We start from the raw sequence: 21562 nt of genomic DNA on the forward strand, positions 1-21562 counted from the left end.
GGATGTGGAAATCGGGCTAAGGGTGCCATTCCTCAGTCTGTTAAAGTGTGATTGAACTTCGTGGTATCCAAGAAAGCGAGTCCTGTCACCTCTGTGTATGGAAATTCATATCAAAGTGCAAGCGTGTCCATGTCAGGCTTTGCTCCGTTGCCTTTGTTTTCACGACCTGCACGCTTGTTCCATGGCTGTTTTCTAGCGTTCATGGTTGAATGTTCCCCCGCAGGGGCGCCTGCGCAAATAGGCGGCTGGTATGTAGCGACACCACAGACCCGAGCTAACGGGGGAGTTTTGACTCCCTCCCACGCCTAGCCGCGCGTGGCTTTGCCGTGTCCGGGGAAAAGGGGATCCTGGGGGTTGAGCAGACGCTGGGTGATTGGACCTTTAAGGCCCCCCGGCAGAGGCAACACACCCCTTTGGCCCCGGCTTCACGTAGGCGGCACCCCTGGCCTGACCCACCCTGGGGAAATCGGCAGTCGCCTTTTCCTTTCTCTCTCTCCCTATATCTTCGTCTTTATCTCTCACTTTTTATCTGTACTGTTCTCTAGTCTCTTCCGTTTACTTCAAAACTTCCTGGCGGCTAGGGTTAACCCTGTGCAAATAGCCTACCTTGGCCTAGGCGCATTGGGTTATAGTGGCGTTGTACGGCTGGCGTCTGCAGGTTTCAGCATCCGCAAACTTGTAGCGTCCCCTCGTTGGGCTCCGTGGTGGGTGGCCGCCAACGCTGCTGAACAAAAATAAGACGGGCATGCATGGAGCATTCCCCCTACTGTCTGATCCTACCGGCTTAAAGCGGCTACGCACCGATAATATAAATTTTTTCAACCAGTCAAAAGAAACATTTCCCAACTTCCATGTCATTCACTGCGAGAAAACTGGAAAGCAAGCCAGGACCGTATCTCCATTCCTAGTTGCCAGGTGTCTTACTGAAACTCTCGGGGCTGGATACAAGTAACCAAAATGGCTAGCAGAGACCTTCCTCTCGAAATTCGGGACAAAGAACAATTTGTAAAGCTTGACAGCCTCTCAACATTTGGTGACGTACCGATAACCGTAACACCACACAGATCTATGAACATAACTCGCGGAGTGGTATCTGACGCAGACTTACTTGACCTGACCGAAACTGAACTTTTGGAGGGGTGGAATAGCCAAAATGTAACTAATGTACAGAGAATTATCATCAGAAGAGATAATAAGGAAACACCGACAAAACACTTAATACTCACGTTTGCATCCAGTAAACTACCAGAATCTATTCAAACAGGGTACACGAAGACATCTATCAGGCCGTACATACCGAACCCTCGTCGTTGCTTCCAATGCCAGAGGTATGGCCATGGCTCTAAAACCTGTCGTGGTCACCAGACTTGTGAACAATGTGGAGTCCTAGGCCACGTGTCTGAGAACTGCAAACAACCCCCACACTGTGTAAACTGCGAAGGAAACCATGCCGCATATTCACGCTCCTGCACATGCTGGAAAAAAGAAAAAGAAATAATTACATTAAAGGTGAAGGAGAACATATCATTTAAGGAAGCAGGGCGAAAAGTCGCACCATTCTATGGACCTACATACGGTGATGCGGCGCGTCGGGGGGCACCGCCGCACCAGCCCTCGCCACTCCTTCGGCCCGCGCATAGCGAGCTGGCGGTTGTGGCACCTGCCCCCAAGGCGGCTGTAGTTCAGGCTACACCGCCTACTCCCAGACAGAGACCGGAGACTCCAGAGTCCTCAGGTCTCAAGGCCTCACCTCACCAGGCGAGGTCCAAAATTCGAACTAACAGCCCACACTTGCGGGCATCCAGTGCTTCCGAGGAGGCAATGGATACATCGGTACCTTTGGTGCCGAAAGAGCGGCGTGGCTCCTTGGAGCGCACCAAGAAAACAAAAAAGCAGATAACAGGGCCTGGTGACGGCCCTGTTACGTCAACTCAAACTCCCCGTCTAAACAGCCACTCGCTTTTCGTACACACAGCACTATTTTACATTCACCATGAACACTCAAATTCTACAATGGAACGTTAGGGGCCTTCTCAGAAACCTTGACGACATCCAAGAACTTTTACACAAACCGTCACCAAAAGTGCTGTGTTTACAAGAAACACACCTTAATTCAAAACACACAAATTTTCTTCGTAAATGCGTTATTTTCCGAAAGGACCGTGATGATGCCATGACATCATCCGGAGGTGTTGCCATCATAGTGAATCAAGGAATTGCATGTGCACACTTACAACTCCAAACATCCCTTGAGGCAGTGGCTGTTCGAGGTGTTCTTTTTGATAAACTGATCACAATCTGTACTATTTACATTCCTCCTAGCTATCAGCTGCAGAAATATTATTTACACTCCTTAATTGATGAACTTCCGGAGCCTTATGTTCTCCTTGGAGACTTTAATGCGCATAGCAGGCTATGGGGTGACTCTCGGTGCGACACGCGAGGTTGACTGATTGAACAGTTCCTTCTCTCGTCGAACGCGTGTCTCCTAAATCGAAAGAAACCAACCTATTATAATCTCGCTAATAACGCCTACTCCTCCATAGACCTAAGCATAGTATCTCCATCTCTTGTGCCTCTACTTCAGTGGAAAGTCGTCGGTAATCTGTACGGTAGTGACCACTTCCCTGTAGTTTTGAGCACAACTACAGCAACTGAGTGTCCACCACGTGTTCCCAAATGGCTCATAAACAGAGCCGACTGGGAACAGTTTTATACCATCGCTCGTCTAGGTTGGAGTGACATATGTATTTCAAGCATTGATGTTGCTGTCGACTACTTCACAGCGTTTTTGATTGATGCTGCAACAAAATGCATCCCACAAACAAATGGACACCCTGGAATACGGCGTGTGCCATGGTGGAACTCTGAATGCCGAAACGGGCGCAAACAGCAAAACGGAGCATGGAGGTTGCTTCGGAACTCGCCGACAGCCGAAAATCTTGACACCTTCAAGAAAATAAAGTTTCAAGGCAGGAGAACGCGTCGGCAGGTCAGAAGAGAAAGCTGGCAGAAGTTTTTGTCGGGGATCAATTCATACACACAGGAGGCCAAAGTCTGGAACATGGTCCAAAGGATAGCAGGAAAACAAGTACACACACTTCCACTCATAAACACTCAGGGTGATACCTTGGAAGATCAGGCAAACTTCCTCGGTGCACACTTCGAACGGGTGTCCAGCTCATCCCACTATACTGACACTTTCCAAAAATACAGAACAAGAATAGAAAAGCAGAAACTCGAACACAAATGCACTAAATACGAGGCATATAACCAAGCTTTCAGTCTAGCTGAGCTCCGAACATCTCTAAACTCCTGCAGTACTTCTGCCCCAGGTTCTGACCGTGTAGTGTATGAAATGTTAAAAAACCTACCAACCGAAACACGAAAAACCTTACTTTGTTTGTACAATGCTATCTGGTTTTCTGGCACTATTCCTACCTCCTGGAAAGAGGCTATTATTATTCCCGTTTTGAAAGAGGGCAAGGACCCTTCGTTAGCTTCGAGTTATAGGCCTGTTGCACTTACAAGCTGCTTGTGCAAAGTCTTCGAAAAAATGATAAACTGTCGACTTGTACATTTCCTTGAAACAATTTGCTCGACCCATTTCAGTGCGGGTTTAGAGAGAGTCGATCCACCACTGACCGCCTTGTTCGTATCGAGGCACAGATCAGAAACGCTTTCGTCCATAAACAATATTTTCTCTCTGTGTTCCTCGATATCGAAAAGGCTTATGATACAAGATGGCGCTTTGGAATTCTAAGAGACCTGTCCCACCTTGGTGTGCGCGGAATAATGTTTTACATAATCCAAAGTTACCTGTCAAACCGGACATTCCGTGTCTGAGTGGGCAGCGTTCTTTCCCAAACATTTGTCCAGGAAACAGGCGTGCCGCAAAGTGGTGTACTTAGCTGCACACTTTTTCTCATCAAAATGCATTCCTTGCGCTTGTCCATTCCTCGCAATATGTTTTATTGTACATATGTCGATGACGTCCAGCTTGGCTTTAGATCTCGCAATCTAGCAATGTGTGAGCGGCAGGTTCAGCTGGGTTTAAACAAGGTCTCCAAATGGGCAGATGAAAACGGATTTCGACTTGCCCCACAAAAAAGCACGTGTGTCTTATTCTCTCGAAAGAGAACCTGCACTCGGAACCCGACATTTAACTGAACGGTCAACGTCTGTATGTTAATCGGAGCATAAATTCTTAGGCTTGATCTTGGACAACAAGTTGACCTTCGTACCGCACATCAAGTATTTAAAAATAAAATGTTTAAAAGTCATGAATGTTTTAAAAGTGTTGTCACGTACTACGTGGGGTAGTGACAGGCAATGTCTCATGAATCTGTATAGAAGCCTCATTCGCACCCGCTTAGATTATGGGGCCGTTGTTTATCAGTCTGCGACTCAAAGTGTATGAAGATGCTGGATCCTGTGCACCATTTGAGCATCTGCCTTTCTACGTGTGCTTTTCGCACCAGCCCTGTAGAAAGCCTTTATGTTGAGTCAAATGAATGGTCGCTTCATCTGCAGAGAACTTACATGTCCTTTGTATATTTTCTTAAGGTGAAAGCAGACAAGAAGCAACCCTCATACTTTACTATTAATGATTTGTTGACCTCCATTCTGTATCAAAACAGGCCTTCGATGAGGCAGCCCTTCCCAGTTCGCCTGAAGAGTCTAGCTGAGGAAACTGGAGTCTCACTAGAACACAGTTTAATGGCTCCTGTATCATACCCGCCACCGTGGCAATGGCAGACTATAGACTGCGATGTGTCTTTTCTAGAAGTTACAAAACATGCGCCTCTTGCCCATATCCGAACATACTTCCTGGAACTTAACACAAATACACACGTCCTGAGTTCTTTACAGATGCCTCCAAGTCTAACTCCTCTGTATCCTACGCTGCTGTCGGCCCATCCTTTTCGGATACTGGCCCTCTACATCCAGGCACAAGTATTTTCACAGCGGAAGCTTACGCGATACTTGTGGCCGCTAAACACATTAAACAACTACAACTACAGAAAGCAGTAATTTATACGGACTCTCTCAGTGTGGTAAAGGCTCTGCACACTCTTAAAAAACAAAAAAACCCTGTCCTCGTCTCACTTTACTCCATTTTATGCACACTCTACACACTCAAACAACATATTGTAGTGTGCTGGGTGCCAGGGCACGGTGAGATCCAAGGCAACGTGATGGTGGATCAGCTTGCTGCATCCGTCCATGAAAGCACTGCCACTACACCTATGTCAATCCCGGCCCTTGATCTTAAGCCGTCTCTCAAACGAAAGCTCGGGGACTACTGGCAGAGCAAGTGGGATAGACACACACAAAACAAACTACACATTGTTAAGCCACACCTTGGCCATTGGCCGCCAGTATCGAAATCGCGTCATACAGAGGCAATACTAAGGAGGCTCAGGATAGGACACACATACACGACACATTCACATCTTTTGTCCGGTGGCGATCCACCATTGTGTGACAGATGTGGTGAAGCACTAACAGTTCTTCACATTTTAATTCAGTGCAAACAACTAGACACTCTAAGAAAACAACACTTTTCATTACCCTACCGACAACATATACCTTTACACCCTGCAATGTTCGTCGGTAGGGAACCACTGTTCACTCATAAATCGGTGCTAGCTTTCTTAAGAGATGTTTGCTTTTATCATGTCATATACCCAGGCAATATGTAGCGCGACCTCTTAAGAGAGGTTGCTGCTGCAGTGACTACATAAGCACTTGCCTCGCAGCCCTTGGACACAAGGGCGCTGATGAGGCACTTGTGCTAGTGCCAAATATTTTTACACGTTTTTATTATCAAAACATTTGTCACCCTTTTTTACTATGCATATCACGCCACTGTCATGATTTTAATACTTATGGTTTTACCCGCATTATCGCGAGGAATTTTAAGGCCCCTATACAGCCACGCAACATATCATTGTCCACATCTCTACTCATTGAAATGGCGCTCTTTGGCCATCAATTGGCCCTTGCGGCATAAAGCTCCACACATCGTCAACGGTTGAATGTTCAAGACGAGCTTCGGAAGCAGCACGAAAGGAATGCTACGACCTATGATGAAGTCACCGATGATTACCCCGTGCAACGCTGGAACACTGCGCACAGTGTGAGGACGAAGCCTGCACTTGAGCTTAGCTGACAACTGATAAGATCTGTATAGTTGGTCGTGATAAGGAAACGCTGACTAGAGCAAAGACGACATTGAAACGGTGAGCACGAACAAGCATGAAGAATCGGTGCTTAACCCTTTGAGAAGCTTTAAAAAGAAAAGTATAACCTACTTTAGTTCGATTGAACCTCCTGCATGATAAATTTGTCATTTAAACTCGTTTTGCAGTGTATCGATACATATGATCACCTTTATTTTAAGGCACTACCACGTTCGACGAGTCATGTGACGTGCCACTTTCTGCGAGCGATCTGAAAAGCGGAATTTTCTTTTCTCAAAATCTATAGCTAACCAAAAATAAATTTGCACTTTATTTTTAGCATGAGATTTTATTCTATTTACGCTAAAAGTAAGCATCTACGACTTTAGGGCAAAAAAGTATTTATTTACCGCTCAATTAAGGTGAGTTCTATAACACTAATTTTTGTTGCAATAAAAAACTGAGGGCCTTGAAGTTACGTTTTAGTAACTTGACATATTTACAGACAGCTCTACACAGGTGGCGTCTAAAAGAGTTAACGCTGATGCTTTGCAGCGTGTAAGAAGGATGTGCACGTTAAGAGCTCATCTTACAGCAGTAGAGTTGCCCACATCAGGGTAGATCGCGCTTTTTCTCAAATAAATGTGCACTGATTCCGTAATATTTCGTGTTTGTTGTTTTTTTGCCTTTATTTGAGTAGCATAACATGGTCACGAATGTATACACAACACTGGCAGGTGACTCGCATGTTTTCGTTTACGATTTTTGCGTAAATTTTAAATATTTTCTCTACAATGACTTTTCAAAATAACAATTGATTTTTAGCAAGCCCTTGAGATTCGTTGTATCGAGGTTTCACTGTAGCATGGCCCTGTCGAGAAGATGAGTGCCAGCAAAGGTGCTGTTGCTGCTTTCTCAACGAGCTCCTTTGGTAGCGGACGAATAGCTCAATATTTAGGGTATTATTACTGGCCATCTTGTTCCAGGGTGGGGAAAGATTTTCATTACATTGATTCCCCCAAACGCCAGGAAGTTCCTATTGGGCAGTTGTGGAAGGAGGAATATATGCAATCATTTTAACTTGAGTCATTTTTAACTTGCAATCATTTTAACTCACTAGCTTGAAGACTTCTAATGAAACCAGCCATTGCTCTGCGACTGACGCCATAATAAAACATTACTGGGATCTTGTGTCTGAACTAAAAATCGAACTCTGGAAATATTGATGTGCCGAAAAGACTTCTTTTTGGGCAAGCTAGTGCTTACATTGCTGAAGTACACTTGACTGTGGTGCAAGCACATTATTTGGAAAAGAGGGGAGCAGGAGAAAGTGAAGCATCCAACTTGTTTAATAACGATCTGAGAAGCTACTGGAAAAAAGGGAGGACATTTCCGGTATGCGTGAACTGGCAAATTATTATGTGTAGCAACATGGTCGACATATTATCGAGAAAGCGCATTTCTGTTGAATGCTATGTTATAGAAGTGTCACTGACGCAATCGGACCATTTCTTTTGATAAAGAAAGCTTCCAACTACTCTCTGGTGGTTTGTTTGCTGCTTTTGCCGAGAATCGGTACTTGCGCAAAGCATGGTTCACATCCGCAACACTGCATTGTGCAACACCCTTCAAGTAACTATCGAATGGCTTCACTACAGAAGGGCAATCATTGCAAAAGTTTTTAGAATTTGTCAAGTACAAGCGAAATTAGAGATTTGTCGCGCACTGGAAGCTAAGCAAGGGGGGATGGTACTGGAGTAGAGAGCTACGTCACGTGCATGTCATGACCATGAGCACTTTTTTCTTTTCTTCAAATGTGCAGCTTACTTTAAGTGCAATTGCAAACAAGCACGCAGTCAGCTGGAGACCTCCTGTGGCGACGTCGGTACTTAAGCAGCTAGCAATGTTTAATCCAGCTTGGGTATATGGCAACGTTTGTTGTAGCTGACTGAGAATTAAGTGTAAATTTGAGGCCTCATGCTGCACTATAATGTTTGGCTTGCATCTTGAACAAGTTTCCTTGCAGTGCACGCAAGGAGAAAGTCAAGGCACATATATAGACAGATAGGCTTGCTGTTCTCTGGCTGCTGTTTGGCAGTGCTGAAAGGGTGTTGCCAAGCCCCGATTGCCCTGAAAATAGTGCTGCAACTGCTGCAGGCATCACAGTCGACGTGGCCAGCAGCACTTCTCCAAAGAAGGACAGTGCCACGGAGCCCATGGACACATCGGCGGCGGGCAGAGGTTGCGAAAGCCACTCTGCAGAGCCTCTTGTTCCAGCAGCAGCCAATGGCAGCAGCAGCGTGCAGGGGGGACCATTCACAGAGACCAACAGGGGCGGCGAGGAAGCTGCTTCTGAGCCTGCAGCGGTGGGTGGCTCTTCATTTAGCTGCATTGTGAGCGGCACTTTTGTCTCTCGTGCTTTCCATTGCTTCCATCTTTCCAGCATTTTTCTAGTGCTTTCCATTTTTCCAGCATTGAGGAAAAGTTCTCTGAAAGTAAAAATCGATGCTTCTGGCTGAAGTCAAGTGTTAACATGCTGTTGTGACAGTGAAAAAAGCTGCAGTTAGACTGGGAAATACTGCCCGGGCAGTACAAGCAATTCGTGTTGTGCATTGATGGCAGCGAGAACAGTATAGCAGTCATCCGTCGAGTAATCTGATAATTTATGCACCTTCCAGTGTTATTGCTGCTGCTTTTGTGGACTCTTGAATAGAATTATCGCAATCCATTTCAAAGCTTCCCAAACGGTCTTGAAGCTTTCCAAACATTGCGGGACAGTCTGCTCCAAGCATCACTTACAGTTTTTGTAGGTGAGAACCGAATACATTAAAATAAAGCAATAAATGCATGTGGTAATATGTTGTCAGAGCATAACATTGCTTAATGGGCCTGTCGAAATAATTCAGAAAATTTGTGTTCATTAAAACACTTTTAGGCATTGTGAGAACCCCCCATTGGCAGGTGGCTTTTTTCAGCACTCTGTACGTTTTGCAGAAAATTTTCACCGCATAATTCTTACACACCCTCAACTTTCCTTTGATTTGCCACAAAAATACCGTGAGCATTATGCAATCAAATATGGCATAACTGCTAATATGGCTGTTGAGGAGGGACTCGTTTGGCTGTTTCTTTCGATTGTGTTGGCAATTTGCTATTGAGCGAAAAAGTGGCACTGAGACATCGTACCATTCGCCCAAAGCAACTTGTGTACAGTGCATTAGTACTGTGCCAGGATGATTGCTCTACTGTACACAGGCATTATGCCGTGTGAGTGCAAGGAAGTTTCCTCCATGTGCAGACATATATGGAGGCTGACGGGGTATTGATGGTGTTTGCCTTTTGCCTGTTGTTTTCAAGCGAATGTTGCATTTATGCACAGAACCTGCATTCTGAGAAACATGCTGCCCTCTTTGATGCAGGAAGTTGAGGTGCCCTCTGGCTGGACTCTCTTGAATGTGCTGCGGGACTCCCATCTAGGTGACGATCTCCCTCGTTCCATGAGCCTGGCTGCTCAGGCTGGAGACAAGCCTGGTGAGAGCAAGACTTGGTAAACTTTATAGGCATCTCATGTGTGCAATAGACAGTTTTCAACCACACAAGTGCCACCAATTGGCGGTTCTCCGCTAAACGCCCATCGCCACTCAGCTTGGTCAAGAGCACTCGAGCGTAAGACGGAATGAACGACCAATAAAAAGTGGCTCGGGCGTCCGGGGAAATCGAGGATTGCTCATCGTTTCTCCCAGTCTAGCTCAATGGAGCCTTCAGAGGTTTCACATGCACAGCTTAGAAAGGCCTTGCATGTGGTTTACACCATACAGATTTATTTTTGCTATTTATATGTCCATCACATGAAACACCATTAGTCAAGAGTAACATGCTTGCTGCTTCACCCATAGTGAAGTGTGCTACACATTTTGCACAATCGTGTCTCTTCACTAGAGATGAACAAATTTGGGGTTCGAAGCTAATATTGATTTGGCTGAATGTTCCAAATAGCATATGTAGCACATTATTGCAGCATTTTTAAGAACTTGACTAGGTGCGTGAGGTACTTTTTTGGTTCCAAGTGGAGTGGAGATTTGTATATCAGTAGGGTGCAAGTTATAACTCGTTACTATGCACAAAAGCTCATTTTCTCTGTTTCTTTGCCACCTCAGTGCCGGGTCGTAAGCCTTCCTTTTTTCTCTCTTTAAAATGAAATTTCATTAATACCAGTGAAGGTGATATGCAAGTTTTAAGTGTTTCTTCACAGTAGCGCAGGTTTATCAAAACTGGTTGGTTTCATAGAATAGGAGCCCTTGTCGCTGCAGTGAAAAAATTTTTGCTGGAGGATTATATACCTACATTCATTCCTTTTGAATACTTCGAAATTTCTAATAATCTAAGTTACTCTTAAAGTGCATTCCAAGCGCCCAAATATTTGCACATTTCTACAATAATTTAAGGACTCAGTAAAAAAGTGTGCTTTCGCTAAGCATGAGGAATGTGTATGCCCCTCCCTGTTTTGCTGTTCTCTTTTGCACACATTTGCACTGGCTCCAAGTTTTGGCTCTATTTGTTGACGCAGTCGACACTGCCTTGGGCCAGATGCTGGCCATGGGATTCAACAATGAGGGTGGCTGGCTGCGTCAGCTGCTCGAGGTCAAGCATGGAGACATTGGAGCAGTCCTCGAGTCGCTGCATCCTTCTCCCAAATGAGGCCGCTTGACCAGTGGTTGGAATAATTTTTTTTTGTCATGAGCACTGCTTTGGTAGTGTTCATGGTAAAGAAGAAGCTTATGTGCACACCTAAAGATAACACATATGGTAGCGTTAATTTCATGTGGCTCCAAAAGACCAGTTCATGATTTTGCTTTGACAATGTCTGCCTAGGCGAGCAATGTAAACAAAAATGACATCTAGTTTTCTTAACACACATTTTGTTGTGATCTCCCTTCACAAGGGCAGGTTGCGGGATTGCACCCCAGCTGCGGCGGGTGCATTTTCAATGTAGACGAAAATGCTGCAGGCCTGTGTGCTCAGATTTGGGTGCACGTTAAAGAGCCCCAGGTGGGCGAAATTTCTGGCACCCTCCACTCTCATAATCATGTGGTGGTTTTAGGACGTTAAACCCCACATATTAATCAACCTTCACAAGTCAACTACAACCAATTAACTATGCATGACTAAGTGTGCCAACATTTCTGAAGGCAAGCAGAACTTGTTTACAGATGTTTAAACAAGCCTTTGCTTCTAAGTCGGTGGTTGCAGCTGCACGTACTGTGGAAGCTCGATTATGCATGACCTGCATTTTACAACAGATGAGTTTGGTCCTGGCAAAACCCTTAAAAAAATTATGTACTAAAATACCTACAGTGCAATATTATACCAACTTCACCAGTTACAATGCTTTTTTTTTCTCCCTCAAGTCTAATTCGCCCCAAGGTTTTGCGAATTTAAAATAAAGATGCACCTGAATTTGATACTAGATTTTTAGCCAAAAACTGAAGGGCTCCCATATTGACAATTATACAAGATGGAGACATGCACAATTTGCTTCACAGAATTGAGAATTTGTTCACTTGACAATGCCTTTACTGCAGTGACCCAGTCTTTTATTGGTTTTTTAAAAGCAATGCAGCGGCTTTTTGGTGCTCCTTGCTTGTGTTCGCATTGAAGGGCCATTAAGGCCCTTTTCTTTCTAGATGTTCTCAGCAGGATTGTTTCTTCAAGAGCAAATTCGGGCCATAAAATTATTTACTCAAAATTGTGTAAATTTTCAAGCTTGTTTCATTCTATTGTTTAGTGTGTATCATTCCATATTGCTTATCTTGCTTGGACTTTCTGTGTGCAGTATTTTACAAATAATAAAATAAACATTAATTGGTACAAGTCTATGGGCTGCTGAACTTCTTTCTTAGAGCTACTTATGCTCAGAAGCCTCGAGCATGTAAAAACACCATCATGTGAGCATTATCATAAAAGCACCACATCACCAATTGCTCCTATGGACCTTTGCAGAAATTGGCCTGCACTCCCTGCAGTGGCTACAAAGCACTATGGGAAGCCGGAGTGTCGTGTGCTCGCTAAAGCGTTTGCTCACCTAGTTTCCCACAGCATGCAGGCGTACAAACGCATCGTTGCAGGAATGCCGCGCAGGTAATACCCTGCTTCAATCTGCACTCACAGAAAAGGCACAACCCAGAGCAACATGTCGGCAAACACTAGTATTTTTGACCTATTAATGACCTGGGAAAATGCTCACGTAGCCCTGCCGCGGTTGTCTAGTGGCTAAGATACTCGGCTACTGACCCGCAAGTCACGGGATCGAATCTCGGTTGCGGTGGCTGCATTTTCGATGGAGGCGAAAATACTGTAGGCCACTCTGCTCAGATTTGAGTGCACATTAAAAAAACCCCAGGTGGTCGAAGTTTGCAGAGTCCTCCACTACGGCGTCTCTCGTAATCATATGGTGGTTTTGGTATGTTAAACCTCGCATATCAATCAAATTAAAATGCTCACGTACCAGCAAAAAGGCCCATTGTATTGGAAACATTACTCTGCTTTTGCGGCGAGTACTCTGTGCTTCGTTGATTGTTTTTCCACGTAGTGGAAGCTTTTCTCGTTTGTTTTATTCTCGGCATGACCGTACAGCTTCATTATTAGTACTTTACGTCGGGCACTATCACTCGTGGTATGCTTCTGTGTGGTATGCAGTGCAAGACCTAGGCACTTCGCAAATGATAATCAATGCAGGAATGGAAGTGCCTAAACGGCAGTTTGCACGTGCAACGCCAAATTTCGTCCAGAGTTTTATGATCAACCGAGCAACATGCGTGGGCTACTCATAACACGCAACCGCGTGCATATGAAACCTTGCATTTTGGATCCTGCATAAATCTTGTACCATGTGAACAGAATGCATGGTTCTTGTTAATGTGGCGTGTGTGTGTACACACCTCATTATGCGATTCTATATATGTTTTAACAGCCAAGTTTTAGGCAAGCTATAAAGGTGGCAGTGCTGTTGCAAAAAAACTCTCCGCACCATTGCCAAGCAACCGCCGAGCGTGCCGTGCTCGACGGTTGCTTTGCAATGATGCAGCGAGTTTTTTGCCATATCTACAGAAAAAAAAAACTACGTCTCCGGCATAGCACTGACTACAATAGCAACAGTTTCTAATGTTGTGGTGGTGCCGCATGCGCTTCCTTATATTTTTGTTACCACACCATTACTCATGTAACGCTGCCTTGCGCAAGCTACGTCAGAATAACTGGGGACCATTTACATGATCTTGGAACCTTCCAATGAGATCACCCGCACAACGCATACATTAGTTTGTTCTGGAACTTATGCAACCACTAGCGATAACGCTGGAATCCTCGATGGTACATGTATAAATGTTGCCGCACTTTGCTGCGTGGAAGACTATCAACGGCCGAAGCTTTATGTTTGCTGCGATTAGTCTACAGCATGTATCGCTTGTAGAGGGATGTTTCGTTTCCCAGACACAGGTTAGCCCAAATAAAAAAATTCACTCGCGAAAACAACAGCTGCTTCGTTAACTTCACGACCCCAACAATACGAAGGCTGACAGCTAACTCTTATGGATCAGACATTGCAACACTCACAACTACAAAACACTGGTGTAAGAGAATAAGTATGTCCGCTCTAGGGAGAAATGCTCTTATTGCACAATCTCTGCCGATTGAGAGCCCACCACGTAGCACAGTTCGCGAACCGTTCGCTGATGCTTAGAGATATCGTGCGTGCCAGATATTGCAACCGCAACCGCAATTTTACATGCAGGTCAAATGCACGATGCGCAGGGAATTGTATCTACAGTAGTTTACGTGTAACATGGCTGCGACGGCAAATACTTGTCGAGATGTGTAAAAGCACGATGCGCGGGGAATGGTATCAAGAGTAGTTTACGCGTAACTTGGCGGCGACGACATAAACCTGTCGAGATGCGTGGCAAGCGCATCTAAATTTCCTCGCGGTTCTCATGTTGGCTGTGGCACTTAATGACTGGAACATAAGTTGCATTTCTTTTTATAGAGCCCTATAGGTTTAGTGTGAAGAAAGCTTTTATTATAGTAGCTTATCTCTAGTATTGATTTGCTGTTTATGTTGGATGTGGTGTTTTAATCACATTTTGAACATTGCAACATTTTAACATCAATTTTTTCATTCGTTTGAGGTCTAGTAGCTGTCCAGAACGCCACTTATGTTTTTTCTTGTGAGTTGCTGCACTTTCACCTTTGATGTCTCAAGGTTTAATATATATGAATTTAGTGTAAGTCTGGTCGCTTGATCGACATTGCATGCTTAGTAAGAACTATTGAAATGTTTTGTGTTTATCAGATCTAATTAAAAGTGATGTGCGGCCCAAGAAATCTGCTCGAAAACTAAATTTCAATGCTCCAAAACACACCTTTTGCTGCTACAGAGCTGCTCCAAAACTCCTTTTTTACTGCTCAAAAGCCGTTCCAAAACCACATTATTCCTGCTCCCAAAGGTGATCCAAAGACTGAAACCTGCTTCCACCACCGTCAATGTCAAAATTCCTCCCTTATAAAACGGTTTGAGCCCCACTATGCTGTGTAAATTTGAATCACAATTGCCTGTTTCATTCGCTGCATCTGACAAACTTTGCTTTTTGAGATGCTGAGAGTAGTAAAAACCAGCTACCAGTACAGCACGTCTATAAAAAGGACATCAAGTGAGTGCTGTGAGGTGCGGAATAGCGCAGTGCCGAGCTACATGAAGCGAGAATACTCTGCGCATTTCACTTCGCATGCAGTGTTTGTTTTCAAACAGCGTAAAACATGCTGTCTTTGCGTAGTTCCTGTTTTCGCGACTGTGCGTTGGATATTAACCCAAAAGTTTTGGACCTAACTACTCAAAAGGTCATGACTAGTTGGCAATTGGAAGAAATATATAACGAAATGAGCGTTAGTGTGCATAATTTACACAATATTCTATTCTACTGTTCGAGCTCTCGTGATCTCTTGTAGATCCCACGAATCTGTAGCTCACGAAAGGAAAATAAGTCAAACAACTGCTACACTACTGAAATGAGCACGACTGCGTTGACGTCTGAACATGGGTGTAGGAAGGAGAGTGTTGTTTCAGTACAGTTTATGATCATGCAGGGATGCAGCATTTGTGCCTATTGCACCAATTTGATATCATTCCCGATTGTTTCACTGAGCTGCGCCAAAACCCTGAAATTTGCTGAAAATGCACCACGCTGTGCCAAAACGTCCAACCAGCCTCAAAATTTTCTCAGGCGCGCTAATTTCGGGGAGAAATGAAAGCCATGATGGCCATCTACAGTTTGTGCCATAAATCAAAGCGCGCAGACCCTAACTATAGCGCAGACCCTAACTAATATGACCAGCTGAAGTAACAATGTTGCGCACCCATCAGTTCGTTGACCGCAGTGGACGCCTATTGATGGGACGACAGAACTTCAAGACTTAAATGCTTTGCTGTAGCCACCAACACTTAGCGGGAAATGTAAACTTCCTAGCCTGAAAACGTGGCTATGGCTTGTTAGGAACTAAAGCTGGAAGCGTGTGTCACGTTTCTGCACGAACAAACTTTACATGCGTTGAATGCCGGCATTGCCAGTGATCACGTTGATTGCCTTAACAGTGGCACATAAAACTTTTTTGTCTTGGAATGAAAAGACAGGATTGTGACGTCGTCTCTGCCACGGTCCTGGCAATAGATATCCGATACTGCCGCCAGGCCAACAGGCATGCGTCGTTGTTACTTCACCTGGTCGATCGCGCTTTCCAAGCAAGTGGCATCTAACCTCCCCGTAAAAGAAAAAAAAGTGCTAAGTGGGGGGGGGCTCAAGGTGTAACGGTTCGAAAATTTGGCTTTGGTTCTAACCCGTGCAGGGAATGCTGCTTGAACCAATTTCACTGCAGTACACCGGTGTCCTGCCAAAAAGCATATCCGTGTGCTCAGATTTGGGTGCACGTTAAAGAACCCCAGGTAATCTAAATTTCCGGAGCCCTCCACTACGGCGTCTCTCATAATCATATAGTGGTTTTGGGACGTTAAACCCCACATATCAATCAATCAAAAAGCATATTGAGATTTGGAAGGGTCTGTTAGCGCTACTCACGGGACACTGCACATTTTGCTAGGTTACACGTGTGTTTGTATGTTGCATAATTCTGAGTGCCAGCATAATCATTGACGTATAAATAAGCTACTAGCAATCATTTGGAGCAGTGTATGACATTTCTGCTTCTCTAAAAAGACAAACTTGTGTGCCAGCCTTTTTATTCGCTTTGATCTTCGGTTTTATAAATCTACGAAATTTCAAGCTCACGAGCTTGGCCGATGCATATTTAAATTTGCAGAATCTGTCAAGTGTTTATATGTACTCCATCATTGTTTGCCTGGTGGTGCGAATGCAAGCTATCAGAAAAGGGGCTCATGGGCAGCCAATCGGGATTGGAGGAGCACTGTGAGCGTGATGTAAGGGGGAGGCAGGTTGTCCAGGCGTGTTCGGACATGCGTCTCCTTGCAAGGAGAATGAACACATAGCTTGCACTAGACTGAAAAGCCCGGCGCAGAAACCACGGTCGCCATGCTCCTAGCACTCGTGCAAGCTGGAGAACGAGGCGCCAAAGGGGAGGGCACGCTCGATTCCCACATTCTCCCTTCCTAAAGGCCGAGGCCAGCCTGTGAAAGAGGCTGTCTGAGGCCGAATAGCGAGGTCAGCACAACCACAAGGAGGCTGGCCAACAAGGCAAAGTCCAACAGGAATGTGTCGTTTCCACGAAAGCCAGGAGCAAAGGGTTGACATCGCTTCGGTTGACATGAGTCCAAGGTCGGCCAAGGTCACCCAACAGTTCCACCAAAAGTTCCGTCACACCGAGAGAACCCATTGCCTTGAAGGAGGTTCGCAGTGCCGGATGAAAAGGGCAAGGCTGCACGTGGGGCAGTCAGCACGCTTCAAGTTCACCGGTCTGAACATGGCAGCCAGGAACGTATGAGGTGTAGTTGCAAGATGCGTGCAGCAGCAACTGAAAGATGCTCGTTCCAGCAACTTACGAGGGCCGGCGGGAACAGCAGGCAGCCACAAACAGAAGCCGGAGCAACCACGTTTGGGCCTGGGCCAAAGCTTAAGTGGGTGGACCAGCTGCCGAAAGTGGCTGCTGATGCTGCCAGGTGGGTTCGGTTGGAAGGTGAGCAGGCAGAAAGGGGGAACCAAGGCCACAGCAGAGAAGACCAGGGAAGGGCAGGCCACCGGTCAGAAACAGGCTCGTGGCACGATAGAGTTGGCCACTGGGCAACGAAAAAGCGGACAGAAATGCCCCCGGCATAGCTAGCTTGGCGGAGAGAATGCCTGTTTGATGGTGCTACGCAACAAAAAAGGGGTTTGCCAGGGTAAGGCTTGGACGAGGCATCAAAGAGTACTTTTTGTCCAGAAGTCTTTCTATCACTCCCAGACGTGTGTCCACGCACCGTAGCGGTTATTCTTCTTGACTATCGAGGCCTGGAATAAAGTCCAGCTACCTGCTAGTGGGAGAAAGGCTTCCTAAGTGCGTTTATACAGATTATACCATTGGCATGACTTGGGGCAAGCTTTCTCACAGTTTTCGTCTGGTTTGGTGACCGTCTTCCCCCTCCCTAAGTCGTTGCTGCGGGCAACGAAAGGTTTGAGGTCGGAGACGTTAACTGGATCGCCGACTTGCCTCCCTTGAGAGTCAGCCAGCTTGTGCACCAGAGGCGACACTTTGGTCTGCACTCGGTATGGGCCCAACCACTTGGCCGACAAGGAGGCCGAGATGCCTTTAGCGGCGTCTCTCAAGACATGATTGCGTCTGAGGACTAGATCGCCGACATCCTAGTGCACGTTCCTGTGCGACTGGTCGTTTTGAACCTTTTGTCCAGCCCGCGCTTTCGCCAGGTTGGAACGCGCCAGGTCAAGGGCTGCGTCCATCTGTGAGCGCACTTATTTCCACGCAGCCAGATTAGCCAGCTTTCGTGGCACACTCTTGCAGAACTCGGTCCATTGGGTTAGGCAGCTCTCTCTTGAAGTTAAAGAAAGCGGGTGTGTACTCGGTTGAATGGTTCACCGTAGACTGCAAGGAGAAGCCTATCTCGTTAACACTGGCATCCCAATCCCTGTGTTACTGCGCAAAGGCCTACAAGGGCATGAGGTTTCGGTTAATCTATTCAATCGGGTTGACCCGTGGATTATATGTGGTTGTTTTGCGATGCTTGATGCCAAAGGCAGCACATGCATCCACGAACAACTTGGTCGCGAGACAGGACGCATTGTCCCCTATTAACTCCGCTGGAAAGCCAAAGCGGGTGAAGACTTCTGTCAACTTGTCCCAGTTTGCACGTGCAGTCAATTATCGAAAAAGAAACAGCTCGACCCACTTCGTGAAGTGATCTGTGACAGCCAGGACAAAAAAATGGCCTCCCTGGTTTCTTGGGAAGGGACCCAAAATGTCACAGGCCGCGACTCGCCAGGGTTTTTGGCTGTCGATCGGCGGCATGAGCCTGGGAGGCTTGCCACCACGAGGCTTCACGCATTGGCGCACGCGACAAAAGTGGGCTTGGTGAAGGGCATCGCGCTTCATGCCAGGTCAGGTAGCAGAGCAGCACAACTTTTGAAGAGCCTTAAGGCCACTTGTAAGTCCGGCCAGCCGTGAGTTGTGGAAATAGCTGAGCGTGGCTTTCCGTAGAGTGTGGTGTATCACCACCTTGACAAACTCCTGGGGAGCTTCTTTAGGTTGTAAGTAACACAGGAGAACACCATTAGCATCAAGCAGGTACAAATCCGACATGCCCACAGCAACACCAGTCTGTGTCTGGCACTTGACACCGACACCAATACCAGCTGTCTGACTGTGCCCAGCGGTTTGACCACTCTCTTAGAAGCACAGCTCTTTGAGCCCATCAATGATTTTCTGACAAAACGGATCGTCCTGTGGTGCGTTGAGTAGGCCCTCTCTGCTGACGACGATACCGTAAGACGTCACGGGGTCTACCAATTATGCGTCCTCACCCGAGGCTGGTGACTCGAAAGTGACTTCGATTTCGGTGTTCGCACCGTTCCACCCGTTAGAGCCAGAGGCCCCAGAGTCTACTTGGCGCGATTGCTCTCGGGAGTGGCAGACACAAGTGTCGGACACCAAAATGGGGGCTCACAATTAGGCGTCAGCCACGATGTTTGCACTCCCTTTTCCATAGGGCTCAACGAAGTTGTACCTCATGTCAGCGCACGAGGCGACCTGAGGGTTCCCGCAAACGCTTCAGCCAGCTGATGGCCATGTGGTCCGTTTCCACCACGAATGGCATGCCGTCAACGTTGCAGTTGAACATCCGGAGAGCAAAAACTATAGCGAGACGTTCCCTTTCAGCCACACTGCAGCTGTGCACGGCAGCATTAAGTGACCGACTCCCAAAGGCGACTGGCCGGAGGAGGCCGTCGTTCTCATGAAGCATCACCGTCCCGCGACCCAGGTCACTCGCGTCCGCTTGGAAAATGAACTTGAGGTCGGGCAGCTTCAGGTTGGCTGTGGCCACTAGAGCTTCGGATCATGCCTTAAAGGCTCGCTCTTTCTTTGGGCCCCAGCTTCATTGTGCAAACTTTTTCAACAGTGTGGTTGAAGGCACTTAGAGGTCCGCGCAGCTTGGGACGAACTCTCTGTAGTAGTTTACCATGCCCAAAAAGCACCTCAGGCCCTGAATGTTCTCCGGTGTCGGGAACTTACTTCACGATAGCCTGTACCTTCTCCTTGCACAGCAGAACACGACCACTCTCGATGTTAAAGCCCAATAGTAAATTACGAGTCTCAGCTATTTGAGCTTTCTTCGTGTTCAAGGTGAACCCGGTAGCACACTACCGACCAAGGACATCCTCCAACTGGAGGTGCTTTTTGAACGTTCGAGAGAGGATGACGATGTCATCGAGGTACGCTATGGCGAATTGCCATTTAGCGTCCCCAAGAACGCAGTCAATTAATCTCTGAAACGTAGCTGCAGCTTCAGAACAGCCGAAGGGAACGCCGGTAAACTCGTACTGACCCGTGTGAGAGGTGAACGCAGTTTTCTCCGCGGCTATCATCAAAGGTGCTGAAGTAGCAGGCACAGCGTTAGGTCATAGGATAGGCATCCTTCCTAGTAACCTCGTTCAGCCGTCGGTAGTCCACACAGAGCTGATAGGAGCCGCCTCTTTTGGGGAACATTACTACCGGTTAACCCCAAGGACTGCTAGTGTTGGACTACTTCGGTCTCAATCAACTCATCCAATGCTTGGCCAATTGTTTTCCTCTTGGTCACACTGAGAGGGCGAGGATCGCATTTCCACATTTGTGCTTTGCCTGTGCCAATATTGGCGCCTCACCAGAGAGGTGCAAACCGGTCATTCCGTGAAATATCACTGAAATGGCTCAACAGTGATGATGGGCGTTCTTTCTCAGGTTTACTAGCTGTCACGCAAAGGCGGCAGCGAGCAATCTGAGCTGCTGCTTACTGAGGCAATCACAGGTGAAGCCGGGACCTCGTTCACCACGGTAGCACTATGCTCAAGAGAAAGCAGTTTTCCGCCGCGCTGACCAAAGGGCCAGTCTTGGCGTCAGAGTGAGATGCACGGGCCAGTGGTGCTCCGTTTTGTCTCTTCTTCTCCTGCTCTCTCGTGACGACCAGCAACTTACAGGCACCACGGAGGTGTAGCGAATGGCCGTACAGCGCTGAAGGAGCCGTTCCTGTAGCCCCTACTTGTAACATCGATCACGATACCTATACGTGCGAGGAAATCGTGACCCAGAGTCGCATCACGGGCACGTAAAGATCCGGGAGATGCACAAAGCGCTGTCGGCACGTGCGATTCTCCCAGCTCACAACCAACCGTGCAGCGCGGCATGAAGTGGCGGTACCGCTGGCGAGAGAGAGAGAAATAACATTTATTTGTACATCCGGCGTGTAGGAAGTCCCCGGCCTCGCAAGGTGTGGATGTTCCCTATCTTAAGATTACGGTCATTAGAATCCGATAATCTCGGAGCCTAGACCTTGAGGATATTGTACTCCGACTAGGCAACAGTTACTCGGGTGCCTCCACGCCCATTAGACGGGTCTCTCCGTTGCTTCGCCAAAGCCTCCTCAAGCCGCTGGATAGTCGGCATGAATAGGAATCGCTGGCGAGATGGTTGGCAGTATCGCAAGCTCGAATGTGGACAGAGCGTTCGCGCAAATGAGCCATGAATAACCTCTTCGCCGAATGGAGAGATCGAAGCCCTGCTATTCAGCGATGCCGCAAACTCTTGACCAGCGATCGTAAGGGTGATAAACGGTGCCGGCGTGGCTGGAAAGTCATGTCCAGCGCGACTCGCCATCGGTGCGAGAGGTTGGG

At 46.8% G+C, this 21562-nt stretch overlaps 1 protein-coding gene across 6 annotated transcripts in view; it reads left to right on the forward strand.

The window, feature by feature from the left end:
* Positions 1–12059, forward strand: part of LOC119175098 (sequestosome-1) — a 44527-nt gene extending 32468 nt beyond the window's left edge. For 4 of the 6 annotated variants that reach the window (XM_075894727.1, XM_037426326.2, XM_037426325.2 and 1 more), the window contains 3 exons: positions 8343–8578; positions 9605–9716; positions 10753–12059. In XM_075894727.1, coding sequence (XP_075750842.1) covers positions 8343–8578; positions 9605–9716; positions 10753–10883 — 479 coding nt within the window. In that variant the 3' untranslated portion in view covers positions 10884–12059. The remainder of the gene's footprint in view (positions 1–8342; positions 8579–9604; positions 9717–10752) is intronic. The other 2 variants (XM_075894729.1, XM_075894728.1) reach the window with 2 other exon arrangements.
* Positions 12060–21562: the final 9503 nt, after the last annotated feature.

The sequence above is a fragment of the Rhipicephalus microplus genome, chromosome 5 (assembly GCF_043290135.1).
Source record: "Rhipicephalus microplus isolate Deutch F79 chromosome 5, USDA_Rmic, whole genome shotgun sequence".
NCBI lineage: Eukaryota > Metazoa > Arthropoda > Arachnida > Ixodida > Ixodidae > Rhipicephalus > Rhipicephalus microplus.